The 24,744-nt window shown below is 32.2% G+C and overlaps 2 protein-coding genes across 2 annotated transcripts in view; both read right to left on the bottom strand.

The window, feature by feature from the left end:
- Positions 1-12,071, bottom strand: part of Unr (cold shock domain-containing Unr) — a 23,157-nt gene extending 11,086 nt beyond the window's left edge. Inside the window, exons 1-14 of the mRNA XM_088261327.1 lie at positions 12,018-12,071; positions 7,401-7,948; positions 6,855-7,243; positions 6,465-6,661; positions 6,163-6,370; positions 5,903-6,088; positions 5,761-5,829; positions 5,467-5,682; positions 5,203-5,382; positions 4,995-5,120; positions 4,710-4,885; positions 3,392-3,606; positions 2,738-2,914; positions 2,265-2,430 (exon numbers count right to left, since the gene is read on the bottom strand). Coding sequence (XP_088117453.1) covers positions 2,265-2,430; positions 2,738-2,914; positions 3,392-3,606; positions 4,710-4,885; positions 4,995-5,120; positions 5,203-5,382; positions 5,467-5,682; positions 5,761-5,829; positions 5,903-6,088; positions 6,163-6,370; positions 6,465-6,661; positions 6,855-7,243; positions 7,401-7,521 — 2,426 coding nt within the window. The 5' untranslated portion in view covers positions 7,522-7,948; positions 12,018-12,071. The remainder of the gene's footprint in view (positions 1-2,264; positions 2,431-2,737; positions 2,915-3,391; positions 3,607-4,709; positions 4,886-4,994; positions 5,121-5,202; positions 5,383-5,466; positions 5,683-5,760; positions 5,830-5,902; positions 6,089-6,162; positions 6,371-6,464; positions 6,662-6,854; positions 7,244-7,400; positions 7,949-12,017) is intronic.
- A 3,975-nt stretch (positions 12,072-16,046) lies between these two features.
- The window catches only part of ago (F-box and WD-40 domain protein 7), a 31,549-nt gene continuing 22,851 nt past the window's right edge, over positions 16,047-24,744 (bottom strand). The window contains exons 9-11 of the mRNA XM_088261326.1: positions 19,253-19,478; positions 18,388-18,598; positions 16,047-18,276 (exon numbers count right to left, since the gene is read on the bottom strand). Coding sequence (XP_088117452.1) covers positions 17,990-18,276; positions 18,388-18,598; positions 19,253-19,478 — 724 coding nt within the window. The 3' untranslated portion in view covers positions 16,047-17,989. The remainder of the gene's footprint in view (positions 18,277-18,387; positions 18,599-19,252; positions 19,479-24,744) is intronic.

Below are 24,744 nucleotides of genomic sequence, written 5' to 3'. Positions count from 1 at the left end.
TGATAGTAATAAGTCTAAGGAGTTTGATCGAGTTCGCGATAAGCACATACCAAAAAACTATTAAATGCAAAGAGCTAAAATGCAGTAAAACCCCTTTTTTAGGTTTTTTTCAAAATGTCTAACTGAGGAAATAAAAACATGAAAAAATGAAATATAATTTCTTGATTTTCAAATGGTACGCATGTAATTCTTATGGTTTATAATTGTTAAGGTTGAATACAGGACATCCAGCTATTCTGTCAAGTATTAACTAAGCTAATAAATAAGCTTTCGTTTTTTTATCACGACTCCATAGCAACATTTTAACAAAACTTGAATTGCACTAGCTAAACTATACCGAGTCTGTTCATTCAAACTACAGGGGTCTGACTTCTGACCATTCAAATAATGTAATGAATTTAATTCAGGAAAATAATTGTGATATATTTATGCAAAAAATCACTAATTTGTGCGCTTAATTTTAAAAGTTAAGAGTGTAAAATAAGTCAATAATTCGATGCATGATTCTAATACCTTAGCTACAAACTGTCCATACGGCAATCTAATATGAGGAAATTTAATAAAAATAAATCCTTTATAAAACCGGATGTTAAAATGTGACAATATATGGAAAAGGTAAATACCATGATACATTTTAACCTTATAAACTCCTAAATGTTTGCTTATTTTACACACACGTATCCTAGATCGTGCGAGAATCGTTTAAACTTCACTTAAGTAGGTATGATATGAAATTCCTATAAGCCACGTAACAATATTGTGTTTTTGGAATAATATTTTCTAATTTATGGAAAGTTGATCAAATTCCAGTGAGAATATAAATATTTATGCACGAATTCAGGGTTGTGAAAAATTTTACATGCTTAAACTGCGGGAAGTGTATGGAGATGAAATAAGATATTCATTTATTGATGTTAAAACATAAAAATGAGGTTTTACTATATGCATGTAGTTAAAAATGCTTTAGAAAGAAAAAAATGCATTTTAGCATCACTATTGCATCGATAAGTAAAAAATTACGATAAATGCTTTATTATAGGCACTGAAACTAGTCAATTAATAGTTAATTTTATTTATTGAATTGAAAATACACTGTAAAAACTTTTTTGAAAACACTCTATATCGGTGATTTAGAGTGTAAAACTCCTTTTTATAATATGGGAATGTTTTTATACATTTTAGGACGCTACATATTATGCCATTCTTACTTTAAAAATGTGCCTACTGTGAAAAGTAGTAACCTTAGCTGTCTCAGGAGTAACCGCATATAACAGCAAGAACCAAGTTAAAGGTTTTTCTCTCGCATCCTAGTGCCGCAATTTATTCGCAAGATTATTACATTTTCTCTAGGAATTATTCTTACTTACTAATTCATGGCACGTTAGACAAGCAACTGTCGCACGTTTATAACTACTAGACCCACCCACAGAGGCATTCCCACATACAGATGACAATCGCACATCTTGAGATACACAGGATTGCAATGAGCTATTCACACGAGACACGCAACTGTCTCGAGACAGTCGCTTGTTATATGCACAGGGGGTTAAATTACATTTACAAATTAGAGACTACTAAAACCTAGATGAACTATAGGATACTTGTACCCTGTATTGATACAAATATTACTCACACAGACAAATATTGAGCGATAAAATTTTATATTTAGAATAAAATTACTAATAAAAAATTAATAGTAATAAAGATGCACCCACTCACACTGAATTATCACTAGCAAACCAATTTTACGTCTAAAGTTATAGACAATGTTTATTTTTTACTATAATAAAAAACATTTATAGTTGTACTCTGTATGATACTTGTATGGATTATTACTCACACAGACAAATATCGAGTGATAAAACTTTTATATTTACAATAAAATAATTGATAAAAAAATATACTAATAAAGATGCACCCATTCCTACTGAATTATTCCTGGCAAGCTAATGTCATGTCTAAAATTATGGACAGTGTTTTTTTAGTATAAAAAAACATAATATTGAAGTTATAGTTTAGTCCTTGAAGAAAAATAATGTGTGCTTTTAATTTCACAAATGTAAAAAGTGTAAATAAAAAATAACTCGACACTGGCTATAACACCCAAGATGGGTGAAAAGCCATTAAAAAGAAGAAGAAGAAGAAGACGAAGAATGATTGAACATTCTTTTGACATATCTTTGTGAGTAATAGGATAATATATTCCAGCTAACTTGTATACCGAGAGTTAGCGCATTACGAATATTTGTAACAACAGTGCTTACGTAATCTTGGTGACATTGCTGGCCAAGGACTTTCCGTTGCGTTGGTTCAGGTAGAATTCCACCACGTCACCGACTTGTAAAAAGTTTGGTGGTCCGCTTACTTCGGATGTGTAAAAAATAAGCTTCTTCCCAGCTTCTATCTCAAACGACAGAAATCCCAAGCCATCTAAAGCAGAAATATATACAATGCATCAAGAAAAACACCAACGTTTCATAAGATGATTTAAGTAAATATTTTAGGATTCGATGTTATTTTTTCTGCAAACAGTGTCAATGTGAAATATGTAATATGTAATACTCCATTTTAAAAGAAATGTCAATCACATATTAATTTAGAGAAACCCTGATGACAATCAAACACGAGACCTCATGCATGGTAGCCCAAGTATGGTAAATGATGTAAACCGCTACCTATAAAGGTTGACAGTCTATGATATATCGTAATTGAAAGATTATAAAACAAATGTACAAACTTTTGATAGATTCAACGATAGCACGTCGCTTTTTGCGGACAGGGATGATGTTTGTTGCCCTGTTGGAGGTGTCTACATGGAAGTAGACAAGGTCGTTTACGCGCAGCAAGTCCCGCTTGCATGACAGGCCCATTATACCAAATTCATAGCTCACTCCATTCATGCCCTCAATAGCACCTGAAACATTTTTTTTTTACATTAGATGCTTAAAAAGAAAATATTCAATGATAAACAAGGAGTTTTTAATTACATTTATATAAATTCTTAGTTAATAGTTAATGATACATAATATATTTGTGTTTAAATAGGTCCTTGATAATACTTAAGTCATGTATTGGAGTCAAATAACACTAACCAAGAATTGTATAGCTATATAAGGACCCTCAGTCAATTTAATCTTCACAGTAGTTTGAAAATGCCATAACAAGGCGAAACGATTGTCACAATTTTTGTTTTTGTTTTGTTTTTAATAATAAAATAAAATTGAGTATACTAAAAATAAGTGTTTGATTTTAATATTTAATTATAAATTAAAATGAAGTTAAAGAAATTAAGCGCTAAATTTATAAATATTTTGAATTTCTATATATTTTGATGAATTTCATCTTTTAACGGTTACAGGTTAGCATTAAATATCAAATGATTCCAACTAACCGGAGTACTGCAACTGATCGGGGTTGAGTGCCCTGAGAGAGCGGGTGACAGTTCCCTGCATCTGGACGTCAGTGGACTTGGCTACGGTGATTGTTCCCTTGGGCAGTGGCCTGACCAGCTCGGCACTGCCACAGCCGCCTGACGCACTCTGGCGCCCCGGCTTGTATTCCACATCACATCCCAGCTCCAGGAGATCCACATTGCCCTCAAAGTTACTGAAACAAAACAAAAAATTTTATTCAACTGCAAATTCTTATCAAGTGACTGCCACTGTGTGAAGTTAACAAAAACACAAAAAAAAATGGAACTGTGAGGTCAGTCAACTCGAGGATCGGATAATATCTATCGATAACATCACCAGATAGCAGTTGCCTATACTCCATTAAAGAAAAATCTTACAATGCCCAAAAAGCAACCATGCAAAATGCATTATACACATTGGAACAATGACCGGCAATAAAAGGATTACATGCATTCCAAGAGTGGTGACCTCTTGAGGTCAACATGCAGACGTATTAAAAAACGGATTTTGTTCCGCAGGTCACCAAGACAATCCAATAATGCCTTCCCGAACCATATAAAAAGGGAAACCGCCCGTGCTTAATCTCATTCCTTCTTCGGGAGTGCGACCAGTACTATCTCATTCCTCCGACGACGTAACGAGATGTCCATCTCCCAAACATTGCCCAAACCATATTCAGAGTATACTCAAAGCTTTATTAACACATTTTTTGTGGAAAATGCTCAAGGCCCTGCATAATTTAAATAGCAGCTTAACTTTCCTTAAACCCAGGTAACATTTGACGTAATTTATTTTTTTCCTATCGTAATTTAATGATTTTATTGAAAAAATAAGTTTTTCTAAGATATGAATATATGGTTTTGAAAAAAAAGAGTTGTTGATTGAAAAAATTTTTTTTTTTTTTTTTAAGTATACTCTAAAAAAACAAAAAATCCAAGTACGGTTCCTAATGAAATCCTAGAATTCTGTGATTGCAAGTATGGCCTTAAAAGTGTCTTTTATATACTTCTGGTAGAGAGCAGGAGACGCTTATAAGTGTTCTATTTGCATAATTTTGGCAGAGCGCAAGAGAAGCCAAAAAACATTGTACAGATCGGAATCGGGTTTGCGGTTACTAGTGATTAGTATACCAAGGGTCAGGCGGCAGACTGTCTGATTATAATTAGGGTCGGGGTTGATGAAAAAACCGCCCGACAACAGTGTGTTAACTAGACATTGAACATGTCCACAGATGATCCACCCTGAGTGAAGGTGTTGAAGTGAAAATACATAAGAAGGACATATGTTTATTATTACCTGAAGTGGAAGAAGACTTCTTTGTCATGTTCCTTTGTTTCAATAAATCCGTACCCATCTTTCAGAGCGACAATATTGCCTTGACTCATCCTTGTACCGTTATTACTGCTGTTTCCGTTAGTAGCCGGATGTAAAACGGTTATATACATCCCTATGAACTCTTTTGTCCTCTTCACCTGAAGGAATATTTACACCAATGCTTTAATTAAATGCACATTTTTTTCTTTTCAGTTTAAATAAATATTTAGGCAATTTAAAAAAATATATAGTATGTAAGAGTTTTACCTGATAAATATCAAAAACAATTTTTTCTCCTTGTCGAGGTTGTACTTTTCCTTCAACATCTTTGGCAAAAAAAGACAAGGATTTCTTTGTACCATTTACAAGATAATTTATTAGCCCGCAAGCATCCTAAAACCAACATTATGTAAAACTTAAGACGCATTATACTCATAAAAAAATAAAATATTGAATGCTTGTAACGCATCGGTACCTGCGACGATTTCGATGGACTAGATATACGAGACACTGCCTCTTTAGAAATAACACCCTGAACACCTTTTTCTACGAGTGTTTCAAACTTGACTGTACCGGGAGCGAGGTGTTTAATGCGCTTAGCTGACGGTTGCTGCGAACTGGAATAGGTTGTCACGTGATCCAAAGTGAACTCGACCTTTACAGAGAAACAATCAAATTACACAGTCGAAAGTAAAATCATTCACAGAAGAACCCAACTGTAAAGAAGCTCAATATGTACCTCATCTCCGACGTTCAAGGATTCTTGTGGGTGCAAAAATTCCGAGAAGTGGAAGAACAAATGTGGCTCTCGTTCTACGCATCGTATGAATCCAAAACCGTCCTTCAATGAAGACACAACACCACTCTCGCGCTTTTCACCCGACATGTGGAATGATTCATCAAGAAGAGATATATTTGTTGCCCGTTTCAACTGATCACGACAATCTGTAGCAACCTGCAAATAGATGTTTTATAAACATTTGACATTTATATTTAAGGAATATTGAGTGAAGTAGTTTGAGGCTGTTCGTACCTGGAACTGAACCCAGTCTCCGTGGCGAAGAGTGAACTCTCCTAACTGATCCTTGTCCCCGAAAGGCACCTAATAAAATAATCCAAAATGAATGCAAAGCGCGTGTCAATATGTTGTTAATATGAGTTTATTGGTTACTTACATCGACCTCGGAATGATCGGGAGCTCTGTAACGAATGCGCCCGGGTAAGGGATCGTTTTGGTGGCGAACATTAGCTCCCCTCTCCAGGGGCTTGAGAACTTGTCCTTTGGTTATGTCCGGAGCTACATCTTCAAACACAACAGATCCACTTGGCAGACGAGTGATGTAACAAGCCACTTCCTTGCCCTAAACAGATATTTGAAAACAATCAATAAAATCGCTAAAAATTATTTCAAAAGCAAAAGTGAAATGTTTCTTACATTTCTCGTCTGAATGATAAACTCCACATCATCTCCTAGATTGATATCATCCTTGGTTTTAGCCTCGGAGAAATGAAAGAAAATCTCTTTCACCACATCAGCTCTTTCAATGAACCCGAAAGATTCTTTCATGGAACAAACTACACCTTGATATTTTACAGGATGGGCCGGATTCTCCAATCGGATATGGCAAGCTCCCAAATTTCCACTAAAATGAAGATAAGTACATGTTAATATCACGTGGTTTATGATTCAAAAGTAAATGGTTTTTAGTGATAATTTATAATTAATAAATTACCCACCGCTGGTTGGTAGCTATTTGGAAGCTTACAGCATCTCCAGAGCGCAAGGTAACATTTCCTTCAACATCATCCTTTGTGTACGGTAGAAAGAAGCATTCCCCCCGGTTTTCATATGAAATACGGCCTGTGGAGTCTCCGACACCTTCGCCTCGCAACTCTGTGGTGACATTTCCAGTAACGCGAGCCTCACTCAAAACCTAAACAAACATAAGCTAGTAAAAAGATGATCTAATTATGACATAAGGATATTTCTACACTTGTTTATATTATCAAGGAAATAAAGTGTGAACATGTGTTAGGCAAGATATGGTCAATATTAACAGGATGCAAGTTGATAAGTTTCACTGGTGAAATAAAAAAGCATTAATATAATATAGACAAAGGACTTACTACTTCGGGAGCAATTTTGACAACAGTAGACGCAATAGGTTTCCCAGTTCTTCTATCGTAAGTCATTTCAAACTCCACCGGATCTCCAATTTTGAGGTGTTCAATTTTCCCAGTGAACTGGGAAAAATGAAAGAAAAGACGGGCTTGTCTTTCGCAACATTGAATAAATCCGTAAGAGTGCAAAAGTTTCTCAATGATACCGGTTTCGCGGTTAGGGTGACTCGGAGGATCGTACTGCTGACTGTTGGAATTGGAAGAGTTGTAACCAGACATATCATTTTGGCTATTTTCTACTCCAAAGGTGCCCATCGTAAACCGACTGATGCTACCTCCTTGATTTCCAAAAGAATCTCGTGGAGAGCTCGAGTACTCGTTGTTACTGTAGCTTCCTAGAAAAGTAACAAATTCAACATAATTTTAACAAGTTTACCAATCATACAATATTAAATACCAGACTAATTCGTAAAGGAATCTACATACAAGAATACATTACTAAATATATGCACTTTTGGCTCTCCTTAAATAAATGATAAGAAATATATTTACCATTACGATAGGAATTTTTGGACTGATTGGAAGATTGTTGCATGTCTATAATGTCCTGCAGGGGGGTGGGTGTAGAAATTGACGGCTGGAAATCCATTTTCCACTGAGGATTGCTTGACATTGTTAATTTAAGGACACAGATTTATTGCATGTAAATAATCTAAATCTTATCAAAAGTCGTAGGTGCTGTAAGCATATATCACAGAACGGTTAAATATACACGAACATTCAATTATTTGGTCACTCACGGCAAATTTCAACAATTAATCACTGTTACAAAGCAAAAATGCAAGTGTTCGCAGTAAAACAGGTAACTTAACTTCGACCCGATTAATATTTGTACAAAATAACGTTACATCCAGAAAGCATATCCATAAAGGCAGAAAGTGTTACAATCGACGCGGAATACTTTATATTTAATGCTGTATTTATTTTGAAGATTATTGCTTCCGAATAAAGATAAAGGTCCTCAGATGTCTTCAATGCTAGCCGGGTGCAGGTTATGTGGATTTACTTGTTTCTTCTACCACATGTTGCACTTTAACAAGCTGCAAATAAAGAGAAACTGCATTAGTACACTTTGTGTCTCAACCCCAATACAAATCACACTTATGTAATATCTATGAATATACACTCAAACCTATACTAGCCAACAAAACGCACGTGTGGTTGGGAGAATGTACAACCATAGAATGTTTTATAACACTTTGGTGGTATTTTAATCATTTATGATCTAAAATACCAGTTAACTAACTTCTAGCTTTTATTATTAAAATGATCCAAATGAAAAATCTTTAAGTTGTGTCTATGACATTCTGCTTCATTTTCAAACATAATGTTTGAAACTTCAGCAGACTTGGGCTTAATTTATTTATTTTAAGGAATAACCTGCAAAGCGTCTATTTTAGATGCTTGTTTGCAGGTAGGATAGTAAGGATAGGGAAGGTAAATGTGAAATATACGTAACAAACACCCAGACCAATTGAAAATAAATCTTTCTTGAATTCATTTTGCAATTGGCGAGAATGGAACTCGCGACGTCAGTTTTGCAGTCGAGCGTCTACCCAACTACGCCACGGCGCCTGCCGTTAAATAAAATTTGTTTCCTGATAAATGAAATATAAAACGATCAGAAGTTATAGAAACGAGATTGTCTTTAATCATTAAATGCATAAAGATAATAGGTTTCAAAACATACAGCTACTTAGTCATGATTTATTTATACCAACAACAATCTATTTGAAAATTAAAATATTTTTCTATTTGTTATTTGGTTAGAATATATAATTACGAGATTTTTCAAGTGAACTTTTTTAGGCAGCTTTCTGATAATCGATAATTAGGTGAGAACTGAGAGTAAATTTAGTGAAAAAAAAGGATGTGATGTGTCACGTCACATTTCGTTACATGAGAGAGAAGAAAGAGAACTATACGTTCCGACACCACGGGAGTGCAACAAAACAGAGCGACGTATACACAACGACACAAAGTGATAGAATGAGATAAGGTTGTAGATGTACACATCAGATGCTATACATAAAAATCTGAGGTACCATGTGTTGCACGAGTAATATTTATCATTGTGTTTTTCTATCTCCTTATCTCGAGTCAAGGACATATAATATATCTCATATTTTAATTAACATAAACCATTAACATTAGTATTACCGATTAGCACCAATCGATGACAGTACCGATATCGAATAATAAACAGAATATTTTTTATGCAAATTTTGTATTGTTGTATTTCAAGATGCTTTCTCTCTCTCTCTCTGTCGCCCTCACTAAATTTTCCCATATTCTTTATTTTCTAAGAACCACTGTAAGAAGTCCAGCATGCGCAATTTTTGTTTTAAAGTGAGATGTATTGGGATTTCTTATTTCACGGCTAGCTATTGGGCAGTACAAGGGATGATCTCTAATTAGAAATATTTTTAATATCTGAATTTTTGTCAATTTATTCTTTACATTTTTCTTTTAATAACTAATAATCTATGAACATTTAACACAGTAAAATTATTTATTTAAATTTCATGTACAGAAAATAAATAAGCACATTGCCTATAAAGCAATATTTTCCAAACAACCAAAAACAGACTAGTGATATTGATCAAAACATTTGATACCATATATGGCTGTTTGCAATCAGAGGGTAGATAGTACTTGAACATTTAAAAAAACATAAATTACAAATTAACATTTGAAAAAGCATAAATTACAAAAGATGATAATAAGAAGGGCCAAGGAAAAAGGGAGTTTAAGGAAGGAGGTAGAGGGAAAAACTAAGGGTGGAGGTTTAATGGACAGTTAGGATTCTAATGATAAATAGCAATGCCTCGGACGTTTCTTAAAAGTTACTATACGGAATGTGAAAATTATGATGCGGAATGCATCGAAACTCTTGCCACAATATATATTTTTTATTAGTGGTTCACCAAGTAAAATTTAAATTCCAAATGGATAGGTATTACCACAAAGCGACTGCTGAATCAATTAATGAAAAAAAAAACATTAAAACAATGCATTATTCATAAAATAATAAATATGTATACTAAAACTAACTAACTAACCGACACGCCGTATGCAGGGGTAGGCAGAAAGAATGGAACACCACACCAAACCGTCTTTGCAAACAATCTTCGTCTCTTCCACATTCATGCATCTCCTCATACATACCTGTCGATTATTCCGACTCCTGACCTAACCACTTTCAAACATTTGATATCTAGTTTTTCCCAGTCTTCCTCTGCTTCTATTCTATTCCGACTCCTGATCACGCCTAAGTATTTGAAATACTTGATCATGCCAAGTTTTCCACGATCTTCCTCTATTTATATTACCAAACACATTTGCATCATAAATTTATTTAACTGTCCTTTCTTCACTCAGTAAATTAACATGCCCGAACGATGTCAACACACCTTTCTTAATTTTGTCGATAATGCTTATCTCAGCCTTGCATTCTTTCCTTATATCACCATTCCAACATTTATCATACGTCGTTACATACTTCATTACACCCGCAATTGTCAAATGAAAGCAACAAGTGCCTTGGACTGTTGGGTTGACGATTGATTATTAAGTAGTGTTAATTCGAGAAATATGTATTTTTAATTGATTTGAGTATCTGTAACATATTTTTCACATTTACCTTCCCTATCTAAAAAAATCTCGACTTCGAACCTCCAAGATGAAGACTCTCCGATCCATAACCGGAAACACATTGCGAGACCGAGTAAAAATACCGACATTCGAAGCATGTGTAAGACGGAGGATATCGTGAGGTGGGGACGACTGGGCAATACTGGAAGGAACATATTAACAGAATGTCAGAAGACAGACTTCCACGTATCGCCCTCCAAGGCAACCCTGAAGGACGCAGACGCCCAGGCAGACCTCCGAAAAGATGGAAAGACAGCTGGGAGTTGACATCCCAAGAGCGACATGCGGAGGCACAAACAGATCCCTAGGATCTACAAAAAGAAGAAGAAGAAGACCTTCCCTATCCTTACTAACCTAACTGCAAACAAAAATAGAGACTGGACGAGGCTGGCTATTTCTTTAATTAAGTACAATTTTGTATGGAAAACTGTTTAATGTTTATACAAAAATCATATAAATTATATTAAAACTGTATAGATAAAGCGTGCTTTAAAAACAAATACATTTAAAAATAGATAAAAAAAAATAGCAGCAGAACAAACTGATATTGTTTGCATGTATAGTATTTGCGTGACAGATATATTTTTATCCAAATATGTGAATGAATGCTTAACAATCATCACAAAAGTAAACACTGCATAGTGACAATTCATTCTTCAAGAAAAATAAGGATTATTTCAAAGACAAAATTTAACCATATTGAATGAAAAGCAGTGACATTTCACCACAAGGCGAAGTGTAGCAGCGAGTGCAAACAGCACATATTTTTATGGACTGTCGGTATTTTTTATTTCACGTATTTATCACTTTAAAAATCGACTTCACAATTAGAATAATTTTCAGATATTATAATATCCCATGTTAGAATTTCAGATGCGATGTGTACTATCCGCCGACACGCAGCTTTTTTTTAAATCGCGCAATAGAAATTAAGATAATGCCGGTATCTCTTTAAAGAAAACATTTATTAAGAGATTTAATTTAGATGGAAAAATTACATATATATTAAGTTTTGTTTAACTAAAGATCAATACTTTAAAGCCCCGAATTGATTCAGCACCTTCCAGCTCCGAATTGATAAATTCCGTGTTTTTCAGGTAATTTGCGAAGAATGAACGTGGAATTATTACACTTTTGTGACTGGAAATTCCCTAAATATATTTTTTTTAATAATCAAACTGTACTTTTTTCCTGCCTGAACCAGAATAGTAAAAAAGAAATGACAATCAAATAAAGATGTGTCAAAAACCTAGGAAGCTTGCCCCGCAGCTAAAGTATGTACTTGGATAGCGGCAATAATGGAAGCGGATCATCGATAAATAAAATTGAAATAAAACCATTCCCACTGGCGGAAATAATATTTACGGCCGAAAAAGTAATTTATAAATGGTTTATATTACAATTTAAACAGTTTTTGAATCAAAATAACAAGAATGGATATAAAATATCGCTTACCTCGACGCACCACAGCACTGACGACATGCCGCCATGTTGAATGTTGAAGTTGGTAAAATAAAATCACTGACCATAGACGAATTTAAAAAAATCTTCCAGTTCCATTTTTTCCGTTTTGTGTATAGATAAGTTTTTCGAAGTATATTTTTTAGAATAACGTAGGTACTAATATATGTAATCATATAGTCAAATTAATATAGAGTTGACCTTATGCGATGCCCTGTACACCATCAAGAGCAAATAAGCAATATATAATATAAAGGAATTTAAAACTTTAATGATACTTTTTGAAAAAGTTTAATTACTTGCATAGAAACAGGTGTACTTGACTATTTATATAGTATTAGATAGTATTTTAGGCAGCTCAAATGTGCTACTACTACCATTACGCCTTTTCACTGCAAGAGTATGTAGTGCCACACACGTCTGTCCCACAATTCACCCTTAGTTTCCTCTAAATCTAGTCATACATGCCTTTCTAATACATAGTGTTTTATAACCAGATGCTGATTGATTTGGTTGTGCCAAGCATTTCTTGGAAGCTCTCATTCTGTTCCCTTATTTATTCAATTATCTCCCTAGAAATTATTAGTTTATTCTTGAATTCCTCTTTTTCAACAAGCAAAATCAAGGTAGATGATTTTTTCAGTTCGCACCACATTTATTTTATATGGCGGCCTGATCGCTGAGTAAAATCTTTTAAAAAATATCTGTAATACTTACATTTGCAAATGTGAATCAACACATAAATTGTTTAATTTCATTTATTGATTCGGCAGTCACTTTGCGGTAATATCTATCCATTTTTAAGTTTTACTTAGTGACTACCACTATTTCTTGTAATCTATTGTGACACGTGTTTCAATGCATTCCGTATCATTTTCAAACACCATATGGGTATGAAAATTATGCGGAAGAAACACATGGATCAGAAAAAGTAGTGGTATTTACCATGTAAAACTTAAATTAAAAATAAAATAAATTACTTTGGGCCTGATATGAACCGGGATATCAATGAAAAAACACTTAAAAGAAAAGTCCATAATCCTTGAAAGATTTTATTTGAATCAGTTTTATTCATTTCAAAATTACATACAAAAGCATATATATACATATATTTACTATATGTATTCACAGTGTGAAAATGTAAATTTATGGCTGATTCGTAAATCACTAAATAATGGAGTAATCAAGGATTACTCATTAATAATAACATAGTACAGGTTAGAAATATACAAACAACAAATAAGTTACGAAGAACCTAGTTCTTAATAACAAATATTAGTTCATTTGACAAATATATTATATTAACACCAAATAATCATTAAAGTACATTAATTTAGTATCAATGTTTAGCCACTACCACAATTCCATTCACAGATTGATGGATTGATCGAGGGTTGTAAAAAGAACATGATTAAAATGATTAGCATAAAAGCATTTTTCCCTCTGCATACTGCATCCGAGGTCTAAAGTCTTCTTAGGGGTGCCCACATGTACAAAAATATGTCTGGAAACAGCAGTCATGGTTAGCCGATTTAAGCAGTCGGAGCCGGCCATTTGCACTTTCAATGCAAAAAATTTCTACGGCAGCTTCAAGCTGTTCTGGTTTATGACGTTATGCTGATCAAGACTTAAGTATAATATGATTAAAATAAGTATAACAAAAATTGGCTACATGAAAAAGTACTCCATTGGAAAACGAACATGACAAACTAGAGTAGTTTTACAAGAATGTGTAAGTCACCTTGGAATGTTTTCACAGAAGGCAGTAGTAATGAGATGGTTCAAACATAAATTTTTATATTAACATCGGAAACTATGACAGTGTTCAAAACATTGATAACATTTTTCAAACAAATGAAATATTAAAGAAATGTAAATATTGAGTACATTTATATATACACTTGGGTCTATTTTTATGCGGATCTTTTTTGTGCAATTTTCAGATGCAATGGAACCTTATCCCTTATTTTTGTAGGTAGTTCAAGTCTTTTTTTTTTAAAGCAAATTCGCATAGAAAAATATAATGTGAAAATAGTGTTTCTTCCACCCAACACGACATGCTTAATTCAGCCACTAGATCAGGGCATCATTTCCACTTTAGAAAAATATTATATTAAGAACACTTATCGACATATACTGGATAAACTAGAGAATGAGACATTAACTGTACCTGAAGTTTGGAAAAGCAAACAACTCCTGGGTCCTTCGTTTACTCAAGTATTCTCACCATACACTTCATAAAATTTTCGGCAATTTTTCAAGGTTTTTACCTTTTAATAGTAAAAAAGCATTACAAAGCAAATGTGCTTAGATATTTAATTCCTTTTAAAATTAATATAGCTTTTTACAAAAGCAATAAATTGAAAAACAATTCTCTCAAAAATATAGACTAAAACGTCCCCTTTTAAGCACATATTCATTTGAAACAATCAGGTGAGTTTTGCCTGATATATGGGCATTAACATCATCTAGTGGTAAAAAACCACAGATACTTTTTATATGACCTATTATATATTGTGTTTCTACTTTAATAATTTAAAAAAAAAACCTTTTGTAAGCAATTTATGGTACGTATGTTAAGTTATGCGGTTTTAAAAAATAATGGATCCTGTCCCCCAGTTTTGTATGTTGTTCAAGTGTTTTTTACGCGAATTTTTTTGTGACTCCCCATGGAACGTATCTATCGCATAGAAAGAGACCCAAGTGTATTTATATTTAAAACAATATGTACGAATGCCATAAGTATATAGAAGATAAATTGCATGCAATGGGGCAAGTGCTTTTTGAACGAATGCACTTTTGGCCAGTTATCATATCTCAGAAAATAGTATACATAAAAATATATACTTTGCTAAAACCATAATGAAATAAAATTTGTATAAGTTTAGTATATAAAAAAAATAAGGAAGTTATTAACAGTGAAATTATGAATCTAAAATGGAGACAAAAACTAATCTGTCAAAAACTATTGTTTTCGAAATAAAAAAAATATGAACCAACAAAAAAAGTGTTCAAAGATATAATAGCACTTGCTCCTAATAGTTAAAACAGAAAACTTTGACTTAACTATAAATCAATTTGTAACACAAAATTTTAAAAATAAAATAAAAGATGTAAACAAAAAACTTAATTTAAAAAATTACAAAATGAAGCAATAACTTTCCATCAAAAATTGCACAACAAGGTATTGACCAATATTGAATTTGCTTAAATTCATAAATCAATTTGCAAAACAAAATACAGGAAAAAAAAACCAAAAACCTACATTTCAAAAAATGACAAAATCAAGCGATAATATGTCCCTGTAAATTACATAACAAGGTATTATCACAACCGTCGAATATTGAATTGATTGAAATGGAAAGAAGTATTTTTTTTTATTGATTATCTTTGTATTTTTATAAAATAAACAAAAAAACAATTCCTTCCTGGCTTACTTTGCAAGTGAAAGTAATAAGATGATAATATTACTGTGAAGCAAAATGTTCCACTTGGAAATAAAATGTTTTTTTATGTAGTTTCAAGCAAGATTTAAATGATTAAATCTTGCTTGACACCCTCATATAAAGTAGGGCCAGATGGAGTCAGACGCTTTGCAGATTAAGCCCAAGATTTGTTGTTTTCGTTTACCAAATTCAGTCATTGAAAAATATTTAAATTAGAATACATACAAGGAAAAAGAAACTGACAATTCAATGGAATTATGCAGTGACATTTTTAAAGCTTTCTTAATTTGAAGACATATTACTTCTCCTAAATAATAAACTGGGTTTGGAAAATAGATAATTGTGCACCAAGCGAAGATTTCTTTGGTGAAATAAAAATAAATGATTGAGTATATTTTTATGAACATCAAATATTGAAAAGGTAATAACATCATAGTTGTAGAAAACAAATGTAAAGAAATGAGATTAATATCTAAAATTAGGATAATGTAATTAACATATTTTAATATTTTCTTAAGATAAAATATAAATAGAAGCCAGTATGGCCATGATCGCATGCATTGAAGTAATAATATTATTTTTGTTTTAGAATTTTTGTAAATACAAAAAAAGAATATTCTATAATATAGTTATCCGCAATTAGCATATAGGCATGTATAGTAAATCTAAATCATTATCATCTTCTATATAATGAACTTAATGTGAAAAGACAAATATTTTGTAAATGAATAAACAAAATAGCAGCTCTAGATAAATAAATTCATCTGGATAACAGGATCCCCCATTATTAGAACAAGTAATTGCATAATTGTTGAACAGTCTGCTCTTTTAAAGCTATGCCACGATTCAAATAAGACAATTTTAGTATACCAAGTAGTCAGAAAAGAGATTCGGATCTTTCCTATATTTCACAAACACATAAAGTGCCAAAAGGAAAGTAATTTTGGTCCACAAATGTAGAATATTTGCAAAAATGTCCGAGGAATAAAAGAGTAAAAAAATAAAGAGAATCTTTTTTCTCTCAAATGGCTTTATCCGCAAACAAGAGAAAGGCAAATATTCAATGTTAAATAATAAATAACGAAATTTGATTACTTATGATAACATCCAGTTCCCCAAGGATTAACTGGCTAGAATGGGAATAAATTCATTGTTACGCTTGGATAATGATTACTTATAAATATGCATATAATTACTTTCAACAAAATGAAACTAAACCATAAATCAGAACTCAGTCAACATAGTGTAATTAAACCTAAAATATAGGATAAGAGATAAGTCTAAAATATTTCTTCCGGCAAGTATTTAAAATGGAAAAGTTGTACATAGCATAATTTGTTATTGACCACAACTTATCACATACACCATGTGTATTTCTGAAATGGCAATTTTTAAAGGTATCATGTCTTTTAGCTAAAGGAGGGAAACAAATTGTATATAATTGGTGAATGCAAATGCATTTTTATATATAAGTATGAAAGCAACCAGCAGTTAGAAGGATGCCCGTGGAGTATGCGATCATGCGCTTGGACGTATTAAACAATTTGTTCAAAGACTTTCTCCGAAGTAAGACTTTCCTTAAGTAACTATAAAAGTGACATCTGCACATGACAGTGCCCTCCAATAGTAAGCTATCTTAATGTTTTTTATGTACATTTGCTATTTTTTACAAATATTTGCACCCTCATTATACATGTGCAAAAATATACACTACTCGACAGAAATATTAGGATTTTATAAAGATAACAGTCAATTTTCACCTACAATCTTTAAAAACCTTAACAGTAAATAACCCTCTTTTGGCAATCCATTATTTTTTAAATGTGCTATCTTTATGGATTTTTTTATACTTGGTGTGAAAAATAGTATTCAAAATTGCGAAATTTGGTGGGTTGAGGCAAAGAAAAGGGTGAATCATACAGATTATTGTTTTAAAGTTTTACTTGTAAATATTTAATCGATTTGAAGCAAACAAACATTATTCTGACTTCTGTCACCTAACCAATAGAAGGCACCGTAATTGTATGGAGTATAAAGAAAATATAATTAAACGCCGTCTCAAGAAATAAAGTATTAAAAGTAATCCACGTTTTTCTTTCAATTATTGAAATATTGGCTATAGAGTTTAAGTAACTGAAAACCATTATAATGACTCAACGTTAGCTTTATTTCTAATTCTAATATCCTTAATAATTTCAGTCTTGACATTGAAGAAATTGTGCTTTCACGCACTGTTGTAACATAGCTTTTCAACACAGTGAAATCTTAATTCCTTATAAATGTAAATAGGAAATAACCACACATTGATAACACAATGAGTTGAACAAGAATTAAAAGATATTCATACATATAAAATCTAATAGCATCATATTTGGAGATAACCAATAAAACCGAGTGACACTAAAGGGTAGTGAAATTAAATTAAACAATCATCTAAGAATAGGTAAAACAAATGTTGTCTATCAAAGTTCCACTGTGCTGTTGAAAGTAAATTTTGGGATCAAGCAGTTCGGAGGGTTGTCAGTCATCACATTTCTGGCAAGCCCCTGGCACGTCAAAGTTGAGGACCATCAATTTAGTTTCTTCGGTCCCGTTTCTGGAGCCGACGGCACACACCAACTTGGTGGGAGAAGCTCGGATCCTCCACACGACGCCCCCAGACCCTCCAGATTCTAGTGTTACCAAATTCCTAATGAATTCCCCAGTCTTTAGGTCCCATAGCTTTACAGTTCCGTCGTCTGAGGACGTAATGACGAAGCGGCTGTTGGACTGCAGACACGTCACGGCAGATTGGTGCTTGTTCGGGCCTGAAAGTAATTAGGGAACTCTACTTAACAGGGGGCCTTCCAACGAAGCATTTGGTAATTCAAATATTACATTTTTGTCTTTGTATGTGCATAATGCTGGATGAACCTTACCTGATAGTGTGTGGAGACATTGGCCGGTAATTATGTCCCAGATTTTGACCGTGCTATCTGCATTTCCCGACACCAAGATGTTGGAGCGCAACTCCATGCCTGATGTGAGTGACTGGTGCCCCATGAGGGTGTGCCTCTTGGCACCGGATTCAACGTCCCACACCATGATGGATGTATCGAGAGACCCACTCACCACATGTACGCCATCAAACTTTAAAAAACAAAAATATATATTGAAACAACGTTATTTTGTAGAATGGTGCGATATATAAATTGATAATTATTAATGTAATACCATAATCTATTATTATGTATATAAATTTATAAATATTTATACAATTTATGTTTCTAAAGGATTCGTTTATTTATTTTAGGAATTATTAATTTTATTAGGAAATTTTCAAACTTTCAACAAAACGAAATAGACACATACAAGTATAAATAGTTATATTTTATACATTTGAATAAAAGTTTACACTAGGTTTCAGTTTGTATGTTCCTTTCAGTAAAATAAATCTCATTGGTTGAACATGTTGAAATGTCAAGAACACAAGAACACACAAAATGATAAGGTTGAACCGATTGAAAAATTGAGAAAGGATAATGTTCTTAGTTTCACCTAGTAAAAATATTATTTTATAGTTAGCGATATGTACTATTTTGTTTATAAGTAAAAAAAAACTCTTCTAAAGTATTTATGAGATCTAATGAATGTGTCAATATGTATATTTTAGAGTAAAAGTATTTGTCTCTAAAATCAATGTAACATTTACCATCGATTTAGAAACTATTGATTATTAAAACAAACAGCAATTAGTAAATGACACTTGATTGAATAATAATTAAACTGAGACTGTAAAATTACCTGTAAACTGTAAACTCGGTTAGTATGTCCAGCCAGGGTGTGAAGGCACTCGGCAGTTTCGGGATTCCACACTTTGACGAAGTAGTCGTAGGCGCCGCTGACCACCAGTCTGCCGTCGTACTGGACGCATCGGACCGCGGCCATGTGGCCCACCAGCACGCGGAGACATCTACCGTCGGGAACGGACCATATTCTCAAGGTGGCATCCCGCGACCCAGATACGACCCTAAAACACAAACACAATCGCCACTGAACTTGTTTAACCTGCAAAGTGTCTGCGTGTTGAGTCCATTGAGGGGAAATATTCAGCAAAGGGGGATTTACAATATCCCAGCACCAGTCGCACACATAGGAAGAAAGATAATCATACATGCAAAATACATAGCAAATTTTTCCTTTACTGGAGTGTATTTTTAACTGAAGCAATACAGAAGTAAAAATTATCTGTCATTGCGGCGCATCTCCTAAAGCCTTTAATTGGAATATTATTTTTCTGAGCTTAGTTCACAAAAATTGAATTGAAAATTTACTTTTTAATTAAATGTTTTATAAAATTGCATTAAAAAAATTCTTAAGGTAATTTCTTTTTAGTTTCAATAAAAATTATACTAAGACAATAATTTTTAAATAATAAATATAAAAATAACAACAACAATAAACGATATGAAAAGGCATGATGAAATTTAAAAACTTTGTCTGAAAATTGATTTTTATTTTTGAGAAAAAAGATATTATAATGTACAACTACTACATGATTAAAAAGCAATATGTAGTGATACCTCGCAAGTGTCACAAGTAAATAAAACGCAATTTAATAACATTTACGTACAGTTTACAGATAACAATCATGAACCTAGTGATTAAGATCGCCATTGGTCTGTTTCTATTACAAACTTACCTAAAGAGATTGACTTCTTGTTAAAATACTGGTAAAGCTGATTCTGCACGTTGAAGAGGGACATAGTAAAAAAAATACTAATCAAAACGCACAAATCCAACAAAAATAAAAATAAATGTTTAAACCATTAATCATAAATAAGTAATACATGATGATAAAACTGCACTGATAAATGCAATAACTCAGGGGAATCGTCGCTTGAGATTAGAAGAGTGCCGAGAGATAACGGATGCTGTTTAGGTATATTAATTTAATTAACTTCAAATATCACACACTCTTTCTGGACACCCTCTATACAAATATACTGCACTATTGCATATAGAATGTATATACTGCACTTCTAATAAACTGTTATGCTTTGTGCATAGTACACAGGGGGTGGGAATGTGTTTGCAGATTAATGGACGATAATTAAACAGTTTTTTCCAATATGGCAACCGTAATGTCTGAAATAACAAAGTTCCATTTTAGTTACTTTGTGACTTATTACTGCTTATCATTTAATTAACTTTAATTCTTTATTTAAACTCCCTTTTTCAAATGAGTACAATATTTTAATATATATTTTGACATGTGAATTTTGGTCTCTCAGGTCTTATTTTATTAAGTGTATTAGTTTGTTCTACAATACATGTTGTTAATGTCTAATATAACTCATTAACGTTTACAGGTATCACTTACATAATGTAATTGCTCTACCGCACAAGTGATGGGAGAATCTATTGAGTGTAAAACTTAGAAAGCGTTCTTACTCATCGGATTGCCTTGAAATATTGTCCCGTAGTCATTCGTTTTCTTAGTGGTCTGGCCTGGCAATTGTGCTTATATAAATGCAAGATAACAGCGCTAAACATGACAACAGTGATAGCAATCGGCATAACCGAATCACCTAAATTGTGGGATATCCGTCATATAACATGTACACATCCTACTATGTAATACATTTGACACTATCAATTTCAGTGCATAAAACAAACAAAAAAAACTAAGCTATGTTTAAACCATTCATTCAAATTTAAAGGGATGATACAAAGAGAGACAAATATTTATCTTTTGAAAAAAATAAAACTGGAAGGATGTACATAGTAGCACTCCAATGATTTGGTTGAGATTAACCTCAAAAATGGCATCATGAAGAGTTTTAGAGATAAAGAGGGATTTACAAACAATCACGTATTGTGGAAAATTCAGAATAAGCTTGGGGAAATTATTCACAAAAATGAAGAAATTACAGTATTTTAACTTAAGTAAATGCGAATAATAAGAACTAACTAATCGCTTTTTTCTAGAAACCACACTTAAACTAGAATTTAAGTCAATGGAGTGGTCACCAACTTTTTAAAAGCCTGGATTTTTTTTAACTTGGGGGCCCTTATTCCAAATATCCAACTTTTTTACCTAGGGTCCACTGTCTGTTACCTAATTCCGATTGATTAATCGAAATATGACTACCAACTAAATAACAAAACTATAAAATTAATGTATCCTATACAAATTATATGTAACCAGAAAATGGGAATTTTTAAAGGGCTAGATGAAAATCATTGCCTGGAAGCTTATTCAAACACTAACACAAAGGCAACATGAATGAAAATAAATTGGGACAAAGACATTATTCTCAAGGCTGGATCTTAAGGATATTTTTCTTAACAATGGGTTCCTCGTTAAAGACATTTATTATTTTTACTGTCTCTTCTCTTCAAATCACTCTTATGCAATGAGTTCATGTAAGTAGGTTATTTAATTATTGCTTTTGAATATGTGATTTCTGATAAATGGTAAATATGTTTTATTTTTTAATACGCCATTGACGTCAAATCTTTATCATCATAACAAGTACAAGTAGTAAAAAAGTTATCTGACACATATATAAGCCGTTATCTAAAAAAAATTGCAAGTGTTGACTTTCAAGATAAAACTCCCATTATCTTTACAAAAATAAAGTTCATTGGTTATATGTAACCTTTTGAACTTGAGCAATATGGCAAACACTTTTCTGAAAAATTATTTTAATTAATAATATTTTATTTTAAAATATATTTAATTCAGCTTCATTAAATCTCAATAGTTTATTGTTAGAAAGATAAAATCAGGTTTGATAAATTTTCATGTGCATACTAAGTGTAAGAAGAATTGATTGGTTTCAGCTATTTGCTTCAAAGATAGGTACATACTATGACTTGTCATGTACGTCAATAAGCTAACAATAGTATCATTACTATTACAATTTATAAATAGTATAAATAAAAGAAGCATAATTGACTCTAATACTTAGATTCATCTGACGCCACAATACGAGCGACATCTGTTTTGCCTTGCAATGGCCACTTCAAACTGGAAAAACTTTATATTTCAATGCGGCAAAAACAAATATATTTCAGTGAGGGAGATGCAATAAACTGATTTTTGTCATTAACCTGTTTCTTCTTTCTCATGATTATATAATATTATGTCGCTTCAAATAATATTATCACAACTAGACAGGATTGTTTTTCTGATAGCTGTTTCGACTTGCGTTGGTATAGTCAAGCTCTTTATAATGCCATCGCAAGACAATAAAATCATCAGAAAAAAATAATTATATATATATATATATATATATATATATATATATATATATATATATATAAATACATTTGTTTATGGATTAATATAATGTGAACATGAATTTAACAAATAAATGACAACTAAATTGTAAATAAAAATTAATACATTTAAAATCGCAACAGCAAATTAGGAAGTGACAAAAGTTTTTTTTATAACTTTTATTTTTTAAATTTGAGTCGTTTTCTATGCTTAATGAAGACAATTTTGAATTTTTTTTTTACATAAATCTTTGCAAAAATACAACACAAATAAAAGAAAAACAGATTAAACAATGAGAGCCTCACTAATCCAAACAACAACAAAAAATCACAGGTTTAAGCAAAGTCAACCTAGTTATTTCATTAATTGATTTGGCAGTCAATTTGTGGTAAAATGTATACATTTTTAATTAAGTTTTACTTAGTAAATACCACTATTTCTTCTAATCTATTGTGACATGTGTTTTGATGCATCCCGCATGATTTCAAATATTTTCAAATACGGTGTTTGTAAATGATACGGAATGCATCAAAACACATGTCACAATAGATTTTTAGAAATAGTGGTATTTACTAAGTAAAGCTTGAATTAAAAATCAAACTAGTTACTTTAACTGAAGTAAAAATAGGTTTTTTAAAGATCTATCTATATCTTTTATAGTCTCTATACATATTTTCAAATACATTTTTTTAAAATATGTTATTTAGAAAAATGATATTTCATCATTTTATATTGTTAGGGTCCCAAAATTTACTTTTCGTAAAAGTTTTTTGTAAAAAATAAATATTAATCCAAGTCACCATTTCTTTCGATGGAAACAGTTTTCTCCTGGAACCATTTGGTGAACAGATGATGCTATATGAATAGTACACGGATTATATGAATAGTGCAGTGGACAAAACACAAAAATTCCTCGCGAAAATCTCAAAACTCAAAAGGAGTGACAAATATATTTTTCTATTATTTACATTCAAATGCTTACAACTGAAAACCAAACTTATGTTGCATGAACGAGACAACTATATAAATTACGTCATGAGAACACATATTTTCATGTGGACACAACAAATAAAGTAATTTAAAAATGGATAAATTTAGAAATAAAGTTACATGTATTCAACTTTACTTTTATTATTTGATTTGTTCAGATGTGTAGGAAGATGTACCATCTACAAGAAACGTTTTTCAAATCTCAAATAAAAATATTTTAGATCCGATACTCCGCTGAAAATGTTATAAGACCTGGATTCTGCAATATAGCACATCACAATTAAATGTGCGCTTGAACAAAAACAATCTATCAACAGAATGTTTCTTTAGCCATAGGTGACATTTTTATTGTAGCATCAAGTACATATTTTTTAAATTTATTTTAATTTTAGAAATTTCGCCAGAAAAGTTTAATCATTAGTTATTAATATTATACTTCAAAATCACAATTGAATGCCCAAACAAATAATCTGTGTTAAACAAGTGAAGAATCAAATACAGTAAAACTCGGTTATTACGAGCACGGTTATAGCGAGATCTCGGATATAACGAGGAAACATCTGTTGAAATTTTGGTTTCTGGTTTTCCCCATACATTTATTCACGGTTATAACGAGCAACTTCTCGGCTGTAGCGAGCAAAAAGAGATCGCCTTTTTTTAAATGTTGTAAATATTTTACTATGGACATTGTATAATAAACATTACGAGATGGGGAATGTCGGATCCAGTAAAAACAAACCCTCGAATTATCAACATATCTACTAATAATAAAGTGTCTCTCAATTCATGAAAAGGCGGAAATTATTCGAGAAATAGAACATGGTGCGAAAAATGTTAAGTAAATAAGAAGATAGTGTATAAAAAGATTTTATCATTCTCAGTGTCAATATCGTATTTTTATATGCATTCAAAAAGAACATCACGGACTCGAAAAAAAATAGAAACTGTTATCGTACAATCGTTTTGTACTCAGCAGCACAGGATTTTCCAATTTTCACAAGAATACTGGATTGACAGA

The sequence above is a fragment of the Brachycentrus maculatus genome, unplaced genomic scaffold, assembly GCF_059751285.1.
Source record: "Brachycentrus maculatus isolate JH-2025_06_01 unplaced genomic scaffold, ASM5975128v1 h1tg000153l, whole genome shotgun sequence".
NCBI lineage: Eukaryota > Metazoa > Arthropoda > Insecta > Trichoptera > Brachycentridae > Brachycentrus > Brachycentrus maculatus.
The sequence above is the reverse complement of the archived record's forward strand: the minus strand, read 5'-3'. Positions and strand labels throughout refer to the sequence as shown.